The sequence below is a fragment of the Benincasa hispida genome, chromosome 9, assembly GCF_009727055.1.
Source record: "Benincasa hispida cultivar B227 chromosome 9, ASM972705v1, whole genome shotgun sequence".
In the NCBI taxonomy this organism is placed as follows: Eukaryota; Viridiplantae; Streptophyta; class Magnoliopsida; order Cucurbitales; family Cucurbitaceae; genus Benincasa; species Benincasa hispida.
The window spans coordinates 83,601,370-83,626,908 of NC_052357.1; the positions used below are offsets into that span (position 1 = coordinate 83,601,370).

At 36.7% G+C, this 25,539-nt stretch overlaps 3 protein-coding genes across 3 annotated transcripts; all 3 read left to right on the forward strand.

Annotated features, from left to right (window-relative positions):
* The first annotated feature begins 4,365 nt into the window (after positions 1-4,365).
* Positions 4,366-7,485, forward strand: LOC120084948 (cytochrome P450 81Q32-like). Its single transcript, XM_039040758.1, has 2 exons — positions 4,366-5,286; positions 6,868-7,485. The coding sequence occupies exons 1-2, from the start codon at positions 4,366-4,368 to the stop codon at positions 7,483-7,485; spliced, it is 1,539 nt and encodes a 512-aa protein (XP_038896686.1).
* Positions 7,486-11,239: 3,754 nt separating this feature from the next.
* LOC120084949 lies at positions 11,240-11,629 on the forward strand. Its single transcript, XM_039040759.1, has one exon. The coding sequence runs from the start codon at positions 11,240-11,242 to the stop codon at positions 11,627-11,629; it is 390 nt and encodes a 129-aa protein (XP_038896687.1).
* Positions 11,630-19,448: 7,819 nt separating this feature from the next.
* LOC120087124 (MFP1 attachment factor 1-like) lies at positions 19,449-20,453 on the forward strand. Its single transcript, XM_039044014.1, has one exon. It carries the CDS (start codon positions 19,746-19,748, stop codon positions 20,223-20,225), a length of 480 nt encoding a protein of 159 aa, XP_038899942.1. The 5' UTR covers positions 19,449-19,745; the 3' UTR covers positions 20,226-20,453.
* Positions 20,454-25,539: the final 5,086 nt, after the last annotated feature.

Genomic DNA, 25,539 nt, shown 5'->3' on the forward strand with positions numbered 1-25,539 from the left:
TAAGAGACCACGCAGAGAAGACAAGGGAAAAGAAAAGGTCCAAGAGTCAACAATGCATGATCCAGAACCTTTTGACCCTTTTGCCCTTGGTAATTCGCCCTCCAAGCCCTCCAAGCCCACCCGCACAACCTTCTTCTCCACTCCATGAACACTTTACCAATCTTCTCCTCGTTCCCAATTCTCCAACTGTTCACCCAGCGGTCCTAACTTCACCCTTAGCCTCATCATTGCAATCTTCCATTCCACCGCCGCAAGTTGATGACCCATACGATTTGGGCGAAGGCACCTCTGCCCAACCCCAAAACGATGCTGGCGAGACATCGCAGGTAAAACCCTCCATAACCTCCCTGGCTGCTGAGTTAGCAGAAATGCGGTCACTTCTGACCCAACAACAACAACTTCTCTTCCAACCACAACAACTCTTCAATCAACAACAAGCCTACTTCGACCAGCGGTTTGATGCAGTCATGGAGCAAGTTGATAGTATTCAGCGTAGTGTTGCCATATCAAGGGAGGTGCTGATCAACATACATCGCAACACTCATAGAATCAACCGCCACCAAAGATAACTTGCGAAGCGCAACCATGAATACTTTAATTTTCTCACAGCATACCTTCATGGTCCATTGGTGCCCCCGCATCTCAGGCAACACTTGCTTTTTGAAGAGACTTCTTTTGTATCACCGCGAAACCCTCCTTCAGACCCTCCGGCTCCTCAGCAATAATCCTTACATTCTTTTTTTTTATGTGGACATTTTATACTTTTATTCAATTCATTATTTAATTGAATTCTTTGATTCTTTGTACAGGCAACAATTTTGTATTGCGCTAACTTTTAGTTATTTGTATACTTTTTTAATATTCAATATAAATGAGTACATATTCACTCCTTTTTGCCTGTGCCTTTTTCTTTATCATCCTTTGACAATATTTGCGATGTTCTGATCTTTTACTTTTGCGTTATTCATTGCGCTACCATGATGTATAATATGTTTATACTTAGAAACATTTCCCATACTTTGTAAATTCTGACTAACACTTAGTTAATTCTTAGTTTAGCAGTACTTTACCTTTTATCTTTCAAAGTGCTACTCAAACCTTCTTTTTGAAATTTTTATTCTAAGTGTTTGTTTAGTCTATCCAAACAACACAATGGGGATCTTGCTCATTTTTAAATTTGGGGGTGGGGAAGGTCTGAGCGGATAAGATCAAGAATATGATTTTCAATAAATGCGTTTTAAAAAAAAAATTGATATTTTTTTTTTTTTTTTTACAAAACTCCAATGTCAACGCAAGGGAAAATCTCAAAAATAATCCCAACCCGATAAGAGTTTAGTTGTGAAAAGAACCTGCTCATAGTTGGATGTTCGTATGACACCCGTAGGAGCAAGCCAAAACGAAGGTGGGTTTCCAAGAACAACGCAGTATGAATATGATAAGTGGAAAAAAATGCAAAATAATAATAATAATAATAATAAAAGAATGCAAGAAACAATTCCTCTGAATATCATGAGTTAAAGTTGAAATTGGCACACAACCGTAGTTGGATATTCACATGACACCCGTGGGAACAAGCCAAAACGAAGAGTGTAACCATGACCAACAGTCTCTAATAAATGATGCAAAGTTTGACCACCGCATATTGACATATCAAGTTGTTTGGACAAAGAAGAGATAAACATTCTATTTTTAAAAAACTAGAAAAGCATCTTTAAGCAGAACTGAAGATGTTAGTCTGATCTGTCGAGAGAAGGTTAGAAGAATGCGTTAACTAAAGCGAGTAGTACTTCTAGAGGTGGAAGCAACCTTGCGTTCATTACACTCGTCCCTATTTCACCACAGAAATGTGGGAACGCGGTCGATCACCAAGAGGTGTATGCCAAGGGAAAAGCGGAACAGTACTTATGTCTTTAACGCAATTAAGGAACTTGTGCTGTTTATGTTAGTTATCTTTTCTTTTTCTGCTTCGCACATAAGACTTGCCACCGCATTACACGATCTTTGTATAATCTTCACAGCTAGCCTTGACCTTGGTATCTTTTATCATGAAACCTGTATTTTGTATCATCATAGATTAGGTTTATTTTATCACAATTTACCTTATTATCGCATCTTTACCTCTTACTTTACTTTATCACATGTTTAATTACTTGTACACAAAACCCTTTATTAATTTAAAAAACCCTGGTCGCATATATCACAAACATAACGTAATAACTTCAAATAGTCCATGTGTTCGACCTCGGATCATACTGAGAGACTTGCGGTAAAATTATACTTGGTTTCAACGCAAGGAAACTTGTGACAACGAACAGCATACTACAAGAATATTCATTAATAACGCATATCTAGAAGTAGTATCACATATCATTGCATAAAATCTATGTCATCAAGTTTATGGCATGGACTTGCATCATAGTACAATTAATGCATTACACTGCACTAGGTCTGAAATAGCTTATGTTGTAGGATTACTTTGTAGGTTTATAAGCAAACCTAGTAAAGAGCATTGGAATATTATAGAAAGGGTTATGAGGTAATTGAAGAAAACCCAAAACCTAGGATTACATTATCAGAAGTTTCCCACTGTCCTGGAAGGGTTTAATGATGCTGACTGGAACTCCCTCTCGGATGATTCAAAGACTACAAGCGGTAATATAGCAGCCGGAGCTATCTCTTGAAAGTCCAAGAAACGGACTATTTTAGCTCAATCTATGATGGAGTCAGAAATGATAACATTAGCGATAGCTAGTGAAGAAGCAGGGTAGCTTAGAAGTCTACTATTAAAGATTTCTCTATGGGAAAAGTCGATACTAGCCATATTGATCCATTGTGATAGTACTGCAGCAATCGCAAAAGTTCAGAACCGTTATTATAATGGAAATAGACGACAAGTATGTTGTAAGCACAGTACCATTAGAGATTTTCTCACTATTGGTGCAGTTAGAGTGGATCATATACAGACAGATGAAATTTTGGCAAATCCTTTAATGAAAGGATTGGTCAGAGAGAAGGTTTTTAGAACCTCAAAAAGGATGAGACTCATGCCTATAGAAAAATGAATCACTGTTAGGAAAACCCAACCTGTAGATTGGAGATCCCAAGAAATAGGCTCAACGGGTAATAACTGATCACAAGTGATATATATTGAATAATGCTAAAACAAACATAGAGTTTCATTCTTATGATTTAAAGTCTGAGCATGATATCCTGAAGTGTAAGAGAAGTTGAATTTAGTTCTTAATGAGATCTATACTTGATGTCAAGTGAGGTACCTAGCTACAGGAGTATTCTTGATAGACTCATCTACGTGAATGTGGAAGTAGGGGTCACTTCCTATGGAGTTTCTTTAGGAAAACTCTCTAGAGCATTCACTAAATCGAGATACACGTGTTAGGCCTTAAAGCATGGGCTTTCGAACTACACCCTAATGACACTGTTTGTGAGATGTTGTTAGAGATAGAGTTCAAAACCAAAGGTTACTTTAATATATTTTGAATCATCTACACTACGTAAAGGTTCAAGTCATAAGACACATTTGCTTATGCACAGTGTTGTATAGACTGAAATTGTTCGATGGAAAATATTTTTCTTATGTTTTTAAATTTTCAAGTGGGGGATTGTTGGTGAAAATTGAGTTAAGAAAATTGGCATTTGAGAATCCCACATTAGTTAAGTTGGGAAATGCATTCTCCTTTTTATACTCCCATATTGAACCTTGGGTTTGGCCCCAAGGGGTACCCATGTTTTAGAGATAATGAGAAGATAGACCAATGTGGGTACGGTGAAAATCCCACACGCTGTTGTCCGAAGGTGGCAAGGCGAGTGTGTGTCTTTTAATAAAAATTATCGTTTTATTATTATTATTATTATTATTATTATTATTATTATTATTATTATTAGTTTAATTATAAAAAAAATTTCTTAATTAAGTAAAGTTGATCTTCCACCATCGACCTCCACTCTTCACAATGAAATCTCCCTCAATCCCTTCCATTTTGTTATTTTTTTCGTTTTTTTTTTTTTAACAAATCAGTTTGAAGGTGTAAGTTTTCGATCGGTAATGGTGCATTTTCAATCAAGACTTTTTTGGGTTGTTTTATACTGGGTGGAAAATTCGTTGACCTGCTTGTACACTTGAGCAGAGCCGCGAAACGTCTTAAAGAGAACGAGATTCGCGACGTTTTGTAGGTTCCATTCTTTGTCTGACCACCATTTCCTAACCATTCGCTACTGTCCCGTTTCACCGTCAGATGCCTGCCGTGTCCAACACAAACAAATTCATCCGTGTCTCCCCACCGTTTTGTTGTATAAAAGCATGAAACGAAGGCGATTTGGATTTGTTTCACATAAACATATCCATCCATGGAACCTCACACAATTACTTGGTTCTTTCCTTTCCTCATCTCTCTCTTTCTCTTCACCTTCATCCTTCTTTCCAAGCTTAGAAAAATAAACCACAAAAAACTTCCACCAAGCCCACCTTCCCTTCCGGTCATCGGTCACCTTCATCTCCTCAGAGATCCTTTGCACCGAGTGCTACACAATCTCTCCAACAAATACGGTCCAATTCTATCCCTCTCAATCGGCTCCCGTCCGGTGGTGGTTGTCTCCTCCCCCACTGCCGTCCGTGAGTGCTTTACCAAAAACGACATCGTATTCGCCAACCGCCCTCGCTTGCTTTCAGGGAAGTACATAAACTACAACTACACCGCAGTTGGATTTGCCCCCTACGGCCAACACTGGCGCAACATGCGCCGCATAGCCACGACGGAGCTACTCTCCAACCATCGCCTCAACACGTATCTCAACATCCGGGTGCAAGAACTGAAGTTATGGATAAAGAATTTGTACAAATTAATTTGTAGGGAGGATAATTTTGTTGGGGTGGAAATGAAATCGAAATTGAAGGAATTGTCTTTCAATATTGTGATGAGGATGGTTAGTGGGAAACGGTATTTTGGTGTAGAAGTGGTGGATGTGGAGGAAGCGTTAGAATTTAGGGAGCTTACGAAGGAGCTTCTTGAATTGAGTGGCGCGACGAATCCAGCGGATTTTTTGACCATTTTGAGAGTGTTTGATTTTCAAGGACTAAATAAAAGGATGTTGAAAGCGAGTGGGAGAGCTGATGTTTTCCTACAAAAACTCATTGATGAACAGAGGGAAAGGAGACTTTCACGTTGGCCGGAGGATAAACATGGAAAATCTATGATTCAAACTCTGCTCTCCTTGCAAGAATCCCAACCTGATTATTACTCCGATGATATTATCAAGGGTCATGTTCTGGTAACTTCCTCTATAAAATGCTTAATTACCTTTTAACTCTTCACTTGAGCGATTTTGGGTTAATCTTTGATTTAACAAGTGTCTAAGTAAAAGATTGTGCGTTTAAATTTCTATAATAATGTCATTTTCTTTCCTTTACCAGTATGCATCCTTAAATGTTCTCTCTTTTTTCTTTTCTTTTTTTTGTCTCTCACTTTCATCCCACACCCAAAAATATATATTAAATTTTTTAAAAAAGTAATAAAAATGATGCAGGTGCAATCCATGCAGTTAACGTAAATTTTTTCATAAAAGAATAATTTAAAAAAAAAAATTATGCGCAGAAGAGAGGAGAATAATACCATAATCTAGTTTTTCGGTTGATGGAATATTATGTTACATTTTAAAATTACACTTTTTGGTATTATAAATTTTCAAAGGTAATATTGGAATGCATTCATTACTAACATCATATATATTGAAAAATAAATTTTTTACATAACAAATTTTGATTAGATAATTTGATACCATGTATAAATATAGATGTTATTTGAGTTACACTTGAATATTTTTCTTTTATACCATCTCAATTTATCGCTTTGATGCCATGTACAAAAATAGATGTTATAGGAGTTGTAGTTAAGTATTTTTCTTTTGTACCATCTCAATTTATCGCTTTTCATTCTTATATTGGGTACATCTCAAGATATATTCATCTTTATGCATCTTACTATAATTTAAAAGGATTTAAAATGTAGGAAGAATTTTTTATATGGTAAATTATGATTGGATAGTTTGATGGATGTATTTTTTTTTTTTTTTTTTTTTAAGAAATATGTAAAAAGTGGGTATAATTCTCAGCTTAATTAGAGTAGATATTGTGGTAGTAAAACTCCAACTTTATATTTATTATTTAACTATTCCATTATAATTTATTATGTGGATCACTCCTCTTACTTTGTTTTAATATATATTTGTAACTAAAGTGATATGCATCAAGATAATTCAAATATGCCTAAAAAACAGGTAATTCAAATAGTACTCGTACATATGGCCTATTGTTGATATCATCAACATCGGGTGTCTAAAACACATGGATTTATTGATATTGTCTTGTAAGATATAAATTGTGATGTCACTCTTAGAAAGTGATTGATATTCAACACCTTGCGATGCGGCAGAAACTGCAAACAGGGTTTCTATCCACTTGTCTTTTCCAAGAATATTTACAAATTTTATACGTGGTAAGTTACTATCTCGTAAACCACCACATGGACAAAATCCCATCTTTTATTTCATATTTTAAAGTGATAAGTTTGTGAACTAAAAACAATGCTGAATCCTTTTCAAAGAAGTTTACATGGTTAAAATTAAAGGTAATATTAATTCAGCCTTGTAAAAGATTTAGTTTCAAAATAATATAATAATTTTGTCGTACAAATGTGATTTAAGGACAACAATAACTAAGTTGTCATATATAATAATAAAAATTCTCTAATGATTCATTGGTATATTAAATTATTATGGACTAAAGTTTGGATGCTAAATTGTTAGATGTGATTAAAAAATATTTTCAACATTAAGTTAATGATATGTGCACAGACGATGTTGGCTGCAGGTACAGATACAACATCAGGAACAATAGAATGGACGATGTCGCTACTTTTGAATCATCCAACGGTGATGAAGAAGGCTTGGATTGAGATAAGAGATTGCGTTGGGGAGAATCGGATGGTGGAGGAAGCCGATGTGAGTAACCTCAGATATATGGAAGCAATAATCTACGAGACTCTTCGACTGTTTCCAGCGGCTCCATTGTTGGTTCCACATGAATCCTCTGAAGATTGTAGAATTGAAGGATTTGAGGTTCCCAAAGGAACAATGTTGTTGGTGAATGCATGGGCCATTCATAGGGACCCAAAAGTGTGGGAAGATCCCAACAGCTTCCGACCAGAGAGGTTTCTAAATTGGGAAGGTGTTGAATCCTACAAATGGATACCTTTTGGAATGGGAAGGAGAGCTTGTCCAGGGGCTGCACTCGCCCAACGAGTCGTGGGATTGACATTGGCCACTTTGATTCAGTGCTTTGAGTGGGAGAAGGTTGATGAACAACAAATAGACTTGTCTGAAGGAAGTGGAATCACTATGCCTAAAGCCAAAGCTTTGGTGGCAATGTGTAAACCTCGTAACTCTATGCTTCATTTACTCTCTTGTCTTTGATTTGGTTAGTTTACTATTAAAATACTTGAAAGACGTTTGAATTCTAGTGTGTGTTTGGACCGCATGCTAGCTATGTGGGACAAAGTTTAAGAAACTTGTTTCAAAATTTGTACTCCAAGTTTGTTTGTCCATGGTCTGCCAAGCTGACGCAAATGAAATACAGATAGCTCAAGAAAGAGACTTTTAGTAAGGAAAGACAAATATGGACACTCTTAAGAGTAGAGTTTTTATCATCTACGATTTTTTCTTACTTTATCTGACTTTCTCTAACTATTTTATTTTCACAAATAGGATACAACTCTTGTGTGTGTATGAGATGATTTTTGGAATCCCAGTAAATAGATTATTCTAGTTTCTTTTTGGAGATCTTAGATATTTTAATGAGTATATATGTTCGTAAGGATTATCTAGAAGTTCTTGAAGCTTACGTTTTAGAGTATTTCATTTGAGATATTTATTTACATTCTTCCATATAAATTTAGAGAAATCTAATATTTTACACACTTAAGTTATTTAGGTTGTTATTTCAAGAAATTTCTAGATTAATTAATGTTGTCTTTTACTTTAAGAAAAATGAGATTTGAAAATTTTCAAATAATTAAGATAATCATCAAATGTAATAGATATTGAAGGTTGTCTTTCTATATTTTCTTCTCAATTCCACTACACGATAATGTATAGAATTCTTTTAACATTATCGCGGTTTTAGAAATTCGGGAGTGTTTGGAGTGTTGAATTGGTTATTATAATGAGTAATTTCTATAATTGCAGGTTATGATATTTTGTGATTGGGGTGTCAACTAGTTTAGTCTGAGTAGGAAGTAGTAAACATTAAAACAAAGAGAGTGAGGGTAGATAGAAAATAGTAAATACAATAATAAAAAATAATTTAAAATAGTAGTGTTATAGTTAATTGTAGATTTAATAGTTTGGAAGGAAAATTATATTGGATAGTATTTTCAGGAATAATAATCAAGTGTATAACAACATTTTTTAAAATTGCAAATATAGTAAAATCTATTAGTGATAGACTCTATCGATGATAGATTCTTATCAATGATGTGGTCTACTACTGATAGTTCCCTACTAGCAATATGGTCTATCATTGATAGACTTCAAAAACAAAATTTAAATTTTGTTATATCTGTAAATTCTTTTACATTGTACTATATTTACAAATACCTTAAATTTGATTACTATATTTATAACTGCCCTAGTTGAAAATGCCAACTATTATAATTGGGGTCCAAAAATGGAGTAGACTGTAATAGTCCTCCACCCACTTAAAGTTATATTTAGAATACAATAACAAATCAGATAGATAAACTATTCAATTACTTATGCTAACTTGACATTGTTTATCCATTCTAATTACTTTGATCGTTAGAATTTTTTTTAATGAAATTACAACCAACAACTGTTGGATTTATTTTTTTCAAAATTATTTGGAATACAAATCTGTAAAATAATTTAAATAATTGTAATATAGGACAAAATTGGTTAGCATATTTATAAATTTATTATACGTGAAAATGATAACTTTTTCCATCATGGGTATATAAGTGAGGACAATAATCTCCATTGGAATGAGATCTTTGGGGTGGTTTCAAAAGCAAAACCATGAGGATTTATACCCAAAATGGACAATATCATACCATTGTGAAGATAGTTGGAGGGTTGGTCCATCAATTCATAAGCAATTGAGAAGCTTGAGAATTGAATGAATTGATGAAGTCATAGAAGCAAATAAGTGCATCGGGAGTCAAACCATTCATGTAGCTTGCCCATACCTCAACCCAAGAACAGATGTGCTACAATTATTTGTTTGATTGTCTCTTGTTTTGTTACTTTGTTGATTTTATAGGTTTTATGTTGAATCTTGGACTTTGCCAAGAAGATTAGAGATAACAGTTGTAGTGAGAGCTTAGTCTTGGAGTTTGACAATGATGAGTTTTGTTGCAGTGGGAGCTAAGATTGTTATTTTGACTACAAGTGGGAGAATGTTGGGATTGTGGAGACAAAACTCTATGAAGAAGTATACATTGATGGATAAGCATGTAGATTGATTAGGGTTAGGGCTGTTGGGGTTGATGCCCTAAACTTTCGTTGGGTCCTGTAGTTTATAAACATTGTATTGAACAAACGTTTGTGATGTAATAATATATGATATTTTCTTCACTATTGTCTATGAAACATGAGATGTTTTATTTGCTTTACTACAAACCAATAAACTAAGATCCCTGGTTGTCGTTGTAACTTAAGCATGTATGTGGAGACATACAGGTGGATCCTACCTTAATCGTTGATTATGACGCTTTTTTGACTAGGTTATTGCTAGTTGTCTGCCTTTGTAGAGACTAGTTTAATCTATTAAGTAAGTAGTTGCAAGCTTAATTCGATTATGAATTAAATTTGTAGAATTCAATGATAAAAATTGTAATGAACATCTAACTTGGATTAGAAGCAAGATTGTTCTAAATTTGGTTAAACTATCATTTGTCTTTGACTTTTAGCATGTTTCTTGTCTTAATAAAAAAACTGTTAGAATTAGAAAACTTGCAGCGGAAGTATCAAGGATCCATAAGCATTCAAATTCACTAATTTTGGCATAAACTAAAGCATGCTCATCTAAATAAGAGGATTTTATGACATACCTTTGAAGAACTCTTCAAGAACTTGATCAATCAGCAGTAGTCTTCACCAAAGATCACCTTGAACCACCTCAAGATCTTCCCCCATCTTCTTGCAGCCTTAGACCGAGTTGTGGGACTCAAGAACAGCTTAAAGTAATGAAAAACAGAGAAATACTCACAGCAGCTCACTTCGAAGAACCCTTTATTCCCACTGAAATTTTCTCTCAAAATTTATGTATTATGTATGTCTTCAATTCACCCCAATCTTCTTTATTTATTGTAGATGAACATGCAAAGAAGAGATATGCATGGCTTGCAACTCATGCTTAGAGTATTAATAAAGAAGAAGAAGTGGACTTTGTGTGAGCATGAAGAAGATGATATTGGAAAATCAAGATTTTTCATTTTGTCCATGCAAACCGATTTTTCCCATTTTTCTTTTAAAACCAAAATCTTGATTTCAAAATTCAATTTTTATTTTAAATAATTGAAAAATAATTTTTCTAAAATTAATTTCATAAATTAATTTTTTACACAATAATCATCTTCATATATTTAAATCATATTTAAATATATTGTAACATCTTGATTTTTATTTTTAAATTAAGTTTTTTTTCTATTGGCTACTTGGATAAATTATATGAGATTTATGTTTTTGGGTTAAGCTAAAATATGATTTAATTATTTGGAATTAATTGAGTTTTATTCTGGCTTATATATTGAGAGATTTGGTTATCTATGGAGATAATTAAATGTGTATATTAGATTTTTTTTTAAAAGAAAAGGAAAATGTATATATAAGTATATATATTTTTTGAGAGATAATTAAGGAATTTGTTTTTTTAAGGGAAAAGGAAGAGTTTAATTTGGTTATATATATTTATGGAAAGGGTTAAAGGAATGAAAAAAAAAAGGAAAAAAGAAAAGAAAAGAAAATTAATTTACTTTTCTCTCTCTTTCTCCTCAACCCACACGCACGCAACCCTTTTTCCTTCCCTTCTTCTTCTTCTTTTCCTTCTAGCCCTAGCCGCCAGCACCTTCCAGCCGTCGTCGTTCGCCTTCCAGCCGTTAGCCAGAATGGTACTATTGGGGATCAGGTGCCGCAAGTCCAGACTCAGAACATGATCCAGAACCAAAGCATGTCAGGCCTTTCGGTGGAGGCCAAGCATTTGCGAGATTTTAGGAAGTATAACCCCAGCACCTTCAATGGGTCACTAAAGGACCTTACCAACGCAGAATTATGGATATCCTCGATTGAAACGATTTTTCGTTATATGAAATGCCCAGAAGACCAGAAGGTGCAGTGTGCCATTTTTATGCTTACCGACAAGGCTCAGATTTGGTGGCAGTCGGCAGAAAGGATGTTGGGTGTAGGAGGGGATCCAGTGACTTGGGAGCAATTTAAGGAGCGCTTTTACGCGAAGTACTTCTCTGCCAACCTGAAGTACAATAAGCAGAGGGAGTTCTTAGAGCTGAGGCAGGGACACAGGTCAGTGGAGAAGTATGACTAGAAGTTTGACACCTTATCCCGTTTTGCCCCCGAGTTGGTCGTCACAGAAGCCATGAGGGAAGAAAGGTTCGTTCAAGGCCTAAAAGACAGTATACGAGGTATCGTGCGAGCATTCAAACCAACCATTCATGCTGAGGCACTTCGTTTGGCAGCCGAGGTGGACCCACAGTCAAGAGATGAGTTTTCACGAGTATTCGGGGCGGGACCTTCCTCAGGTCAAAAGAGGAAGGCAGATCAGAAGGCTTTCGAGCCTCACCCCCATCAGAAGGTTCAAGGTTCAGACAGATCGCTTCGTCATTTTAGGCATCAAGCTGCCAAGACGGGTACGGTGGAGAGGATGCGACCAGTGTGTAGCTCATGTGGAAAACATCACTGGGGTTGATGTTTGGCAGGCACCGGAGCTTGTTTTTATTGCAAGTAGGAGGGGCACTGGATAGATAGATGTCCTGCTAGAGGCACGTTCGATTTTGGGAGTCAGTTTGTAGGCCGTGATCAGAAGAGTTCGGGTAGGCCCCAACATCAGCAAGGTTGTGTTTACTTTACCACCCGGTAGGAGGCCAAGAAAACAGGCACTGTTGTGACAGGTACGCTCCCAATCTTGGGGCATCTTGTGCTAGTATTGTTTGATTCGGGTTCGTCCCATTCGTTTATATCATCATTGTTTGTTAAACATGCCATGTTAGAACTAGAGCCTTTACACATTGTGTTGTCGGTTTCCACTCCGTCTAGAGAAATTATGTTAGCAAAGGAGAAGATAAAAGCATGTTAGATTGAAGTAGCGAGTCATACCCTGGATGTGACTTTAGTAGTCTTGGACATGCGGGATTTTGATGTGATTTTAGGAATGGATTGGCTAGCTGCTAACCATGCAGTATAGACTGCTCTCGCAAGGAAGTGATCTTTAACCCTCCCATAAGAGCCAGCTTTAAATTTAAAGGGGCGGGGACCATGGTCCTGCCCAAAGTGATTTCTGCCATGAAAGCCCAGAGGTTGCTTAACCAGGGTACCTAGAGTATCTTAGCTAGTGTCATCGACACTAGAGAGCCTGAGGTCTCCTTGACTTCAGAGCCAGTAGTACGTGACTACCCGGATGTCTTTCCAGAAGAACTTCTAGGTTTGCTGCCGCATCGGGTCATAGACTTTGCTATCAAGTTGGAGCCAGGCACAACTCCTATCTCGAAAGCTCCGTACATAATGGCCCCAACAGAACTAAAGGAACTCAAATTTCAGTTGCAAGAGTTGTTGGATAAGGGTTTCATATGCCCTAGTGTGTCCCCTTAGGGTGCGCCGATTCTGTTTGTGAAAAAGAAAGATGGGTCATTACGGCTCTGCATTGACTACAGGGAACTAAACAAGGTGACTATCAAAAACAAGTATCCGCTTCCCAGGATTGATGACTTGTTTGACCAGTTGCAGGGAGCTACAGTGTTTTCTAAGATTGATCTTCGGTCGGGGGTATCATCAATTGAGGATAAAGGACAGTGATATTCCCAAGACAGCTTTTCATTCGAGGTATGGGCATTATGAGTTCGTCGTGATGTCATTTGGGTTGACGAATGCTCCTGCAGTATTCATGGACCTGATGAACAGGGTATTTAAGGAATTTCTTGACACTTTCGTGATAGTCTTCATAGATGACATTTTGATTTACTCCAAGACAGAGGTGGAGCACGAGGAACATTTGCGAAAGGTTCTAGAGACCTTGAGGGCGTAACAGTTATATGCTAAGTTTTCCAAGTGCGAGTTCTAGTTAAAGCAGGTGTTCTTTCTAGGGCATGTATGTCCAAGGAAGGTGTATTTGTTAATCCTGCAAAGATCGACGCAGTCACGAGTTGGTCTCGTCCTACCACAGTTGGAGAGGTACATAGTCTCTTAGGGTTGGCAGGATATTATCGTCATTTTGTGAAGGACTTTTCCCGTATAGCCACCCCTCTGACCCAGTTGACCAGAAAAAGAGCTTCCTTTATTTGGAGTAAGGCTTGTGAGGATAGTTTCCAAGATCTCAAGGAAAGGTTGGTTACGGCCCCAGTTCTCACCGTACTAGATGGAACGGGTGATTTTGTTATTTACAGTGACACCTCCAAGAGAGGATTGGGGTACGTGTTGATGCAGCAAGGTAAGGTAGTTGCTTATGCCTCCCGCCAGTTAAAGAACCATGAACTGAATTATCCCACACATGATTTAGAGTTGGCAGCTGTTGTTTTTGCTTTAAAAATCTAGAGGCACTACTTGTATGGTAAGAAGATACAGATTTTCACCGACCATAAGAGTTTAAAATACTTCTTCACTCAGAAGGAGTTAAACATGAGGCAGCGTAGATGGTTGGAGCTAGTGAAGGATTATGATTGCGAGATTCTATACCACCAAGGAAAGGCAAATGTAGTGGCAGATGCTCTAAGTAAGAAGGTAGCCCATTCAACAGCCCTTATCACCAGACAGAGTCGTTTATGTAAGGACTTTAAGCGGGCTGAGATAGCAGTGGTGGTAGGCGAAGTATCTGCGAAGTTAGCACAATTGTCAGTACAACCAAGTTTAAGACAGAGGATCATTGTTGCTCAACGCAGTGATCCTTAATTAGTTGAAGTAGCGTAGCAGGTGAAGACAAGATAGATGGTGAGTTCTCCTTGTCAGCAGATAATGGTCTTACTTTTCGAAGACGTTCATGTGTACCAGCAAATAGTGACCTCAAGAATGATCTGTTATGGGAAGCTCATAACTCCCCATTTTCAATACATCTTAGCAGTACCAAAATGTATCAGGACCTAAAACATGCTACTGGTGGAATAACATGAAAGTGGAGATAGTAAAGTTTGTCAGTAAGTGCTTGGTGTGTCAGCAGGTAAAGGCCCCAAGACAAAAGCCAGCAGGTTTGTTGCAACCTTTGAGCGTACCGGAATGGAAGTGGGAGCATGTCTCGATGGACTTCATTGTATGTTTGCCGCGAATGGTGAAGGGTTTTACAGTAATTTGGGTTATAGTGGATACACTTACCAAGCTGGTACATTTTATTCCAGGGAAGTCTACATCATCAGTGAGTAGGTGGGCCCAGTTGTATATGAAATAAGTGGTAAGATTGCACGGGGTACCAGTGTCCATCGTGTCTGATAGGGACCCTCGATTTACCGCCAGCTTTTGGAAGTGCCTTCAGGCAGCATTGGGTAGACGTTTGGATTTTAGTACGGATTTTCACCCACAAACTGACGGTCAAAATGAGCATTTGAACCAGACTCTGAAGGATATGTTACGTGCTTGTGCACTAGAGTTTGCAGGGAGTTAGGACTCTCACCTGCATTTGATAGAGTTTGCCGATAATAAGAGTTATCAGGTAACCCTTAGTATGTCACCGTTTGAGGTCCTTTATGGGAAGAGTTGTAGGTTACTCGTATGCTGGGATGAGGTTGGTGAGCGAAAATTACTAAGACCTGAGTTAGTACAAACCACGAACAAGGCAATACAGAAGATTAGGGCCCGAATGTTGACGGCTCAAAGCAGGCAGAAGAGTTACACTGACGTTAGNAGTTAGTACAAACCACGAACAAGGCAATACAGAAGATTAGGGCCCGAATGTTGACGGCTCAAAGCAGGCAGAAGAGTTACACTGACGTTAGGCGTAAGGACCTGGAGTTTGAGGTAGGTGGAAAGGTGTTTCTAAAAGTGGCACCTATAAAGGGAGTGTTGAGGTTTGGCAAGAGGGGTAAGTTGAACCCTCATTTCATCGGGCCATTTGAAATCTTGGAGCGGGTTGGCTCTGTAGCATACCGACTGGCCTTGCCCCCATCTCTTTCTGCAGTTCACAATGTTTTTCATGTTTTCATGTTGAAAAAGTACGTAGCAGACTCATCTCATGTTGTGGATTATGAGCCTTTGCATTTAAATAAGAACCTGAGCTACGAAGAAAAGCCTATTCGAATCCTGGCCAGGGAAGTGAAAGTTTTGTGCAACAAGAAGATAACTTTGGTGAAGGTTCTTTGGCGGAATCACCAATTCGAGGAAGCAACATGGGAGTGCGAGGACGACATAAGGATGCATTATCCCAAGCTTTTTTAGGATTAGAACTTTCGTGGACGAAAGTTTCTTAAGGGGGTAGAATGTAACATCCTGATTTTTATTTTGTAATGAAGTTTTTTTTTTGTTGGCTACTTGGATAAATTATATGAGATTTATGTTTTTGGGCTAAGCTAAAATATGATTTAATTATTTGGAATTAATTGAGTTTTATTCTGGCTTATATATTGAGAGATTTGGTTATCTATGGAGACAAGTAAATGTGTATATTAGATTTTTTTTTTTTTTAAAGGAAAAGGAAAATATATATATATAAGTATATCTATATTTTGGGAGATAATTAAGGAATTTGTTTTTTTAAGGGAAAAGGAAGAGTTTAATTGGTTATATATATTTATGGAAAGGGTTAAAGGAATGAAAAAAAAATTAATTTACTTTTCTCTCTCTCTCCTCAACTCACACACACGCAACCCTTTTTCCTTCCCTTCTTCTTCTTCTTTTCCTTCTAGCCCTAGCCACCAACACCTTCCAGCCGCCAGCCTTGCCGTTCCGACGCCGCCGCAAGCAATGTCGTTGGATCTCCTCGCCAGCGCCGCTGCAAGCAGCCTCACCTCGCTAGATCTTCTCGCCAACGCCACCGCATGTAGTGTCTCGCTGTTCCGTCGTTGCCACCGCGAGCAATGCCGCCTCCTTGCCATTCCGTTCGCCGCCTCTGCCTTTTTCAGATTGGGTAAGAATTGGATTATTTTGGGCAAGATTTGGTGTTGAGTCTTTTTAAAGTGCCTCTTAGTGTTGGAAATGATTTTAGTGTTACCTATTATGTCGACTTTCAGGATTTGGATTTCGAGGCTTTGCTAACAAAGAAAGGACCATTCTCTTCATCGAAGAGTTTCAGTTTTGATAAGTTTTGTGTAAGTTGGTTGGTAATTCTTTGGGATTGAGAGTAATAGTGGAAAAAAAATAAGTTATTGATTTTGGAATTAATTCTTGATCAGATTGGCTACTTGAATCAAGTTTTCGAATTTGTCTTGGATCAAGCCAAAACTTTGGATTGATTCGAGTTTTCCAAAGGTTTTAAGGAATTATTTGTATGGACTTTTGTGACCAAGTTGAAGTAAGTGATACTATTACTGGTGCCTTCGTGCCAGGCGATCTAGATTAGACCTATCAAGTTACTTGGTTGACTCTGGAGCATGATATTTGTTTGACAATATGTTTTGTTAGTTGCATGGTAGTTACAAGTATTATGAGCATGTTAAAACTTCTAATCAGTACTGATATTACGTATGTGATGCATGAATAGACCAGTAGAGTGGTTTATTGTCTTGTCTTGACGCGTGTTATTATTATGTTTGACGGTGTGCCTACGGGCCACTAGACATGCATGAACTGACAAGTTAATATTCATGTTATTATCATGTTTGACGGTGTGTCTACGGGTCACTAGACATGCTTGAACCGACAGGTTTACATTCATGTTACTTTTATTTCCATGTTTCATGTTTTGACGGTGTGCCTATGGGCCGTTAGACATGCGTGAACCGACAGGTTAACATTCATGTTATTATCATGTTTGACGATGTGCCTACGGGCCGCTAGACATGCGTTTCAAGGCAAGATAGTGTATCTTTTGGTTTTCCTTTCATCATAAAAAACTGATGTAACTGTATGAGCCACGAGCTATTTATTTTTTTCTTTGCTCGTGGATGCATAGTCTGATCCCGGTAATGGGATCACTTACTGAGTATTTTATACTCAACGTTTATCCTCTCTTTTTTCAGGTAAGGGCAAGGACACTCGGGCGACTGACAAGAGGAATTCGTGACAGTGCCAAAGGAACTAGAATTCGCTTTCGCATTTGACTGTTTATATTTTCGCATGTTTTGTTTTTATCCATTCATGGATTTATCATAATTTAATTAATTAATTTATCTATTTATTTATTCATTTTTTTTATAAATTGTTTCTTATTAAAAAGGATGCCCAGGTTGAACAATTTAAGACTTTGAGATATGTTATAACATTTTTTTATATACTTAATATAGTTTAAGATTATAATTATTTTCTTTAATTTACTTTATGAGAATATTTATGCATGCATGCAGTAGCGATTCCCTTTTTAATAGTCCTAGAAAGTGGGATTATTACATATATATTCTCCTATTCTGTTTAATTTGAACGTTTCAAATTATTTTCTCAAGCTACTCTAAAGCTTAATCATTTACGAGCTAGTAGGGAGACCTCGCAGACCTACAGATCATGAGCTCCAACGATTCGAGATTAATCGACTAAACTCATTAGTTTGATCCAACCCCCATTCGTTAACTAATGGGATACTCCACTATAGCCCATAGTTTTGAACTCCCCTCACTGTAGATATATTATGTCCACTTTATATAACCATAATCAGTAAGTCGAGCCTTCATAGGTTGTTCGTAATCACAGTTGGGTCAAGATAACCGTTTTACCCCTGTGAATACATCTTGTTCCTTAAGTTCCCATTGACCCTCTAATGAACAATTCTAATTCATAACACCTATGAATCAAATCCTTTCTCTATCATGAGAAGGCGGAGCCCCGATTATTCAAGACCTGGAATCAGTACTTAAGAGAACAACCTATCTACTAACCCTAAATTGAGTAAGAGTGAATTTCATCTTGCAGAGTTATGTCCCCAACTGTTCATCTGGTCTTATCTCAAAATGATAAGTTTATTGAGTAATGTTATTGGACTACTCTCACCGTTTGCAGATCGAAGGATAATTCCGAACAAACAGGAGTTTATAACTAGCTCATAATTAAGATCGAGTTAACCTAGGTTATTTGATAAATGAAATAGTCAATTTTAACGGTAAACGATCGTTATAAAGAAAAGTGACTATTTTCATGGTCCAGTCCATACAAACTCATTGCATAGGATGCCCCACTCACATGTCTGAACATGAACGATTTGTGGACCACATCGTTGGTAGAACTTTACAACTTATTGTAACAACTACTAAGTGGGCCGCATCCAATAATGTTATCAGGATGAGATACCCAATTTCATCCATATACTTATTAGACCATTTAGGCTATATACTGTCAACTTGATCCTATTTATGTCACTAGATAAAGTTACAGTATTCAGACTATAGCATAGGATATGTTTACTGGATTTTCATAATAAGATGCAAAATCAACAAGTTATTATTATTGATAAATAGAATGTTTAACACGAACTGCGAGTTCTAGGACATTCCTAATAAAAACCCCCGTTTTATAGCTTTCATAGTTAAGCTTGGTTAAGGAAAGGATTAAAAAACATTTCCCTGTGGATCAACCTTTTACTTTCACTTTAACTACAAGTTAGTTTAAGTTGGTGTTTGAGCTTTACAAGTTAGTTTCAATTGACAGACACGGATAGAAATCTATCAGTATCTATCAACGTCTATTATTGATAGTTCTAAAATTTTACTATATTTTGTAAATATTTTCAACAGTACCATTTGAAATAATTTCCCATATATATATTCTGTTAACTAAAACTTGAGATGTTACATCTACATTTAAAAATTTTAAACTATAAATCAGGATATAATGAAAACACACTAATGTTATAATTTATATTATTCAAATCACAAAATCTAAAAGTAGTTTTTTGAAAGAAAAATTTAGTTGTCTGTTAAATACATATTTATTTAACTCATTTGTATTAGAAAACATAAAATAAAATCCGAAGCAAAGGAGGGACACCGAGTTGGGTAATATGAAGATTAAAAATGGAAAATGAAATAAAATGAGAACTCAAAGAGGCAAACGACGCGCTGGGATGGACCGTGGAGTTTCAAATTCCAAATTCAAACTTCCAACGAAACCATTGATGACGGCTCTAGAACTTTCCCTTTCCCAATCAATTCCAATACCAAAAACAGCGAATTATTTCCACCGTCGGATTCTCGGGGATTCATCACTTCCGATAATTTCTTCACGGTGCTCCGCTGTTTAATACCCACCCCCATTCAATTCCATCGCCTTCCTTCATAATTACAATTCCAATTCCAATTCCAATTCCAATCCCCAAAATTTCCTAACCCAACCCTTCTTCCTATTCCACTCTCCCCTTCGCCAAAATGTCTGAGCCTCAGATCGCCGCCTTGCCGTCCACCGAACAGGATTCTACCTCCCCCACGACGGATTCCCAAGCTGGAGATCTGCCTAAGGAGTCAACCAAATCACCCAAGTCTTTTAACACCTCGTTCAGTATTTGGCCGCCTTCACAACGCACCCGTGACGCCGTCATCAAACGCCTGATCGAGACGCTCTCGAACCCCTCTGTTCTCTCCAAGCGCTACGGCACTGTACCCCAAGACGAGGCCTCCGAAGCAGCTCGTCTTATAGAGGAAGAAGCCTATTCTTTTGCCGCAGGTAAAGCCACTGCTGACGACGACGGGATCGAGATCCTTCAACTATATTCTAGGGAGATCAGCAAGCGCACGCTCGAGACTGTCAAGGCCAGAGCTGCCTCCGATTCTACTACTGAAAACGGTTCGTCTCCTCCTGTTGTATCGACCACCACTAACGCGGAAACCCCATCTGTTGAAGAATCCTAATTCGTCTAGGACTTTGTTCTCGTAGAATGTGAATTAGGTTTTCAGAATGCTTCTGAGGGTTTCTTTTACGGATGTATGTTTGTATTGCTTATGAATTTCTGATGCTTACATGAGAATCATTACCTTTTAATTTGAATATCTAGATCCTCCGCCCCCTTATCCGACTCGTTTTGTGCTTTTCTATTTGATTTATGTTTTCTTACAATCTAAAATCGTGTTTTCCTTGAATAACTTATTCCTGATCATCTGTTCCTAAACATGTTTTGATTAGAATGTGGCCAACTCATTATCCCTGTCTCTCGTTTACTGTCTAATTTTCTTACATAGGATTATTGTTTTCTTCCTCCGGCTCTGGTTGTATGGTGGGCGACTAGAATTGGGGATTTAATTGTTGTACATTGCCATCTTTAAGAAATTAGAGAGATGAAAATGACTTTTAGTTTTAGGTTCCGATGGAAAGTGTCTGCAACCAAGAGTTCCTTTTGTGTTATATTAATATTCATTACATTGATGTTTGAACCTTGTAAATCATAGTGGAAGATTGAAAGTTGTCTGATGTTTATGGGAGGTTTTTGTTTTGAACCTAGGAATTGATTGAAGCACCTTGTAACCCTATGTTGAACTCCTGCTGGGAAATGGATCTTTGGGAATGCACTCTTTGAGTTGTTTGTGCAAGTACTATTGCTTTTTGTTTGTGTCATAATCCCAAGTCGACAGGCCTTGTCATGTTGTCATCTCGATACCCTGGGAATTCCTATCATGTTTTACAATGATCTCGCTCTGTTTATACCTGTGTTTGTGTTGTATGACCAAGTTGATATTATGCGTACTTCTAACTTAGAGAGAAACGTGTTTGCTTTGGAAGATTCTTGTGGCTGTAATTAGTTATCAGATTGTGGCAAGATTTTCTCAATCATTTCGAACATAACCACAAGTTGATTTTTAATATTGGGTGAGGTTTTGTTCAACTATTTGTATTATGTATAGTGTAGTGTTATCAAGGCTGTCCTTTTGTATTTTGCTTCTCATCAGTTTGACAGAGTAGTATCGTCAGGTCTGCAGAACTATTGTGGCTATAAACAAATTGTGGTAACATGTTTGGAAGAAAATTGCTCGTATAAGGTTTTCTAGTTTTACAAAGTAGTATCATCTGTTTGTTAAGTTGTTCTTATTTACTCTTTTCTGTTTTTCCTTGACTTTTCATTCTGTTTCAGATTTTCATCTTATTGCATCTTTTTCCTGATTTAATACAGCCATTATCCCATTCTCTATTTGGAAATCAGTGTTGCTCATGAATTTTCTTTCTGCTCCTTTTCTCTATCGAAGAATTTGTTGTCCATTGTCCACCAATTGTTTCCTGTGCTGCATAACTTGTGTTCGATCATGCTTCACTAGACTAGTTGACTTCAATTTAGTATAGATGAGTATCCATATTCTTGGGAAGTACTAGAATTACACTGTCAAGTTTATCTATGCTTGATGTGGTGGTTTTATGCCTTGTTGGCTTACATTTTATGTTTCTGAGGTTTTGTAGATTTGTATTGTGCTGTACGGTGGGTGATCTACTGCAAGATGTGTGATCTCTTGTTATCCTGTCGAGTTTGTCTATGCCTTGATGTGGTGGTACTATGCCTTGTTGGCTTACATATAATGTTTGAGGTTTCGTAGATTTGTGTTGTGCTGAACGGTGATCTTTTGCAAGATGTATAATCTCTTGTTCCAAGTTCTATACATTCGACAGGTTTGTACCATAGTACCCCACAGTTGAAGAATAGTGAGAAATTTGGTACATTTTATCATGTTGCAATTTCTTATAAAGCTTCAATGAGTTCTGAGTCCACAGTCAAGTTCGTGATGCTATTACCTTATGGTAATTGAAAAATCATGTGAAAGGTTGCATGGAATTTCAGCTCGTACGACATTTTCCCACCGGATTGCTCTGATGTCAGTGTGATGCTGCAGGTTTAAGAATTATTGATGGCAATATGTAAATATCGACCTAGTATATTAGCACATACATATTCACTTTCCATTCATTTACTTCCTTTCTCTAGCTCATTAAGGTGTTTATATATATGTATATGTACACACCGAAACACCAACATTTATGACATTGGTAAGTAAAGGTTTGTTCACCATGTTTGTAGATACATTGTGAAATATTTTATATTCGGTTATAATTTATTTAGAGGTTATTTAAAAACCAAGATCTTTACGAAGGGTAGTTATATCTTATGAAAACTAACACATGTAGGTTTATGCACTTTTGCAATGAATCTTTGTTTTATGTATTTTTGAAATGCAATCATAAAAAACTAGCTACTTTTATGGTCGACCCATCCCAAAAATTGGACTATGGACTTAACTAAAGGTTGGGCTGACTTAGCTAAATTCATTCGACTTGGACTGAACTTGGGCTTACATTTTTTAAGGTCGGCTAGGGCCGATCTAATTATGAGGGTGAACTGCCATATGTTATTGTTTATTTTACAAGTTTCCTATAAACCCCACGCGGGTTTGTTTTTGAGAGGGTGGAGGTCGGGATAGGCGTCCTTCCCTCGTTTGAATGGCTCTAGTATTTCCTACAAAAATCTTGGGAAGCAATGTGGCTATTCTAATATTTTTAGGCATTCCTACATAATTTACATGGAAACAAACATTGCTATCTTTGAATTTGTTGGGCGTCTCTGTTTCTAAACTTCAGACAAAAAGCATAACAAAACTATTCATGGTAAGTAACAATGCACCTGTGGGAATCAAAATTTTGAACCTTCAATCTTTACCACCACTTTAACTATTAAGTACTGTTCATATTTGTTAGTTTGAATGTACTCGATCATTTCAAATTTGTAAGCTTTTTGTTTGGACTTATTTTTCATTTGTATTAGTCTTTTGGTACTTCAATTTGATCGGGACCTTAGTTTATTAACTTCTATTTTAGATCTTTTTTAGAGAAAAAAAAAATATCTTTACATTTCATTAAGTTTGAATACGTTGATTACTATAACCAGGACAATAAATTTGCTTTAAAAAATTTGGGATAATAAAAGAAATAAGAAACTAAATCTGAAGTCATCAAACACGAAGACCACGGAACACGGGATTCCCAATATTAATTAAACCCAAATTACATATATAAACAAAGATGGTCAAACGAATTCTCGATTTCCCAACTCCGTTTCACTTTGTTTTCATATCGAAGCAAAGCAACCATCTGTTTTTTAGCCCTAATGCCAAAAAGAGAAACATATTCCCGCAATTCCTCGCTTTTCTTCTACTCCTTACTGTCGAATTCCGAATTGTAAAAAAAAAACTTACTAGATCATTGAAAATCTGTAATGAAATACCGCAATCTTAATCCGATTGCACTTGAGAATTACATTTTATCATCACTGTTATCGTTATAGTTAGTGTTACGATTACTGTTATTGTTAATTGTCAATTTTGACATATTTACTATTATCGTTTGCTTGACTCTACCATTCAATTATTTTAAGTAAATACGATTAAAATCAACTTAATTACGTTTGCGATTCAAATTTATTATAATTGATAAATTTCATTACGGTTATACCAATTTTTATTAAAGTTTGTGAAACGCTATAGTCGAATAAAAATAAATGAAAACTTATATTCTTCATCAGCCCAACCTCAAAATGATCTGTTATTCAAATCAATGAAGAAACAAAATCTCCTCTTCTGAAAATAATACAAAAGCTCTATTTTTGTGCAGAATTATACAAAAACAATGAAGAAGAAAGAGGCAAAAATGGTTAATGCCCAGGACCCTTTTTACTAGGCCCAGACGCCAACACGAAACTCAAGCTCCTGAATGCACTGCGATTACTGTAACTGAATGAATTAACTTTGTCCATTGCAATTATTGGCTTCACATCTTCCATTTTCTCCTTCCCATCAGCTAACTTCTCTAAATCTGATTTTAAAACTCTGCCTTCAACAATTAGAAAATGGGTGGAAGCCACCATTAACACAACAGCCACAACAAAACAGAGACGTTTGGCTGATACTTTGGCGTTCAACTCCATTGCTACTGATCTCTCTTTTGCTTCTTCTGTTCTTCTTCTTACGTTGAGCTGCTAAGTTTGTGATTCTCGAATGGAGAATTTGGTGTATATATAAGGTAAAGGGTTGAGTTGATTTTGGATTCTGAAGAATCAGGACGGTGGTTGAATACCGATAACGTGTGATTATTTGACTCAGCTGCTTTCCAATATTTTAAGGTTTTCAAACACTCGTGAAACTTGAAAGGGATTGGTATTGTGTACAGATTGGGGAGAATGGGGTTTTACGGCGATTTCATTTTTCTTTTTTCTTTTTCCTTTTCTGCTGTTGGAAGTTGACTTTTGTTAAATTAATCGATACGCCTTGCGTTAAATTGAGGAACAAAATTCATGCGTTTTTATTTTATTTCATTTTTTCTTTATTTGGCATGGACAAATTTCACGTGTCCGGCAAGTTTTGGATACCGAGGCTATGTGGTTGAATGTGATTGTGGGAGGGTTTTTTTTTTTTAATTTTTTTAATAGGTAATATTATTATACAACAATTGGAGGATACCGCAATCAATCGAGATCAAGGCACCACAATAAAGATCGAGCTCTTAATTGAACCAGAGATCAAAAGTCATAGCAAAAGAAAACAAAATAACCATCCAAAGAAACAGTCACGAAACAAAACAAACCTCACAAACTGAGGGCAACACCCAAAGGAAACAAAAGATTGGACACAACAAGGAAGAAATAACATTAATAAAAACTAGAGAAGACCAAGAAGATTAACCCACCAGGAAATAGCACGAGCATAAACCATATTGACAATAAAATAGAATAAAGCATACGTCGTTCTTGGACGACCTCCATGCAACCGACGATTCCTCTCCTGCCATATATAATAAATAGAAGCACACCAGAAGACTCGAAACAATTTACTTCGTACCCTTACCCGTCCCCACTCAACAAACCCAACTCAACTCGACATCCCACCTAACCATCCGATGAGACGACCCCAACAGACGCAATACACCCGAGTATACCTCTCTCAAACCCACACTTAAAGAACAAATAATCTCGGGACTCCCAACCCCTGTGGGAGGTTATTTTAAGAGGTCTAATGATATGATATTAAATTTAACTCCACTTAATAGCTTAAATTTTTTTTTTATGAGGTAGTCTAAGAGATTTTGTGTTCAAATTCATACAGTGTTATTTTTTTTCAAATTAATATTGATTTTCACTCATTAGATCTTTTTTATATTTCAAGCCTATAAGTGGGGGAGTTTAGAAGATGGAATATC

What these genes read in the sequence shown, in the direction of transcription:
- LOC120084948 (XM_039040758.1), top strand. Translation starts at nt 4,366, where the DNA reads ATGGAACCTCACACAATTACTTGGTTCTTTCCTTTCCTCATCTCTCTC. An exon ending in TTATCAAGGGTCATGTTCTG is followed by an intron (nt 5,287 to 6,867) that starts GTAACTTCCTCT and finishes ATATGTGCACAG; the next exon opens with ACGATGTTGGCTGCAGGTAC.
- LOC120087124 (XM_039044014.1), top strand. Translation starts at nt 19,746, where the DNA reads ATGTCTGAGCCTCAGATCGCCGCCTTGCCGTCCACCGAACAGGATTCT.
- LOC120084949 (XM_039040759.1), top strand. Translation starts at nt 11,240, where the DNA reads ATGATCCAGAACCAAAGCATGTCAGGCCTTTCGGTGGAGGCCAAGCAT.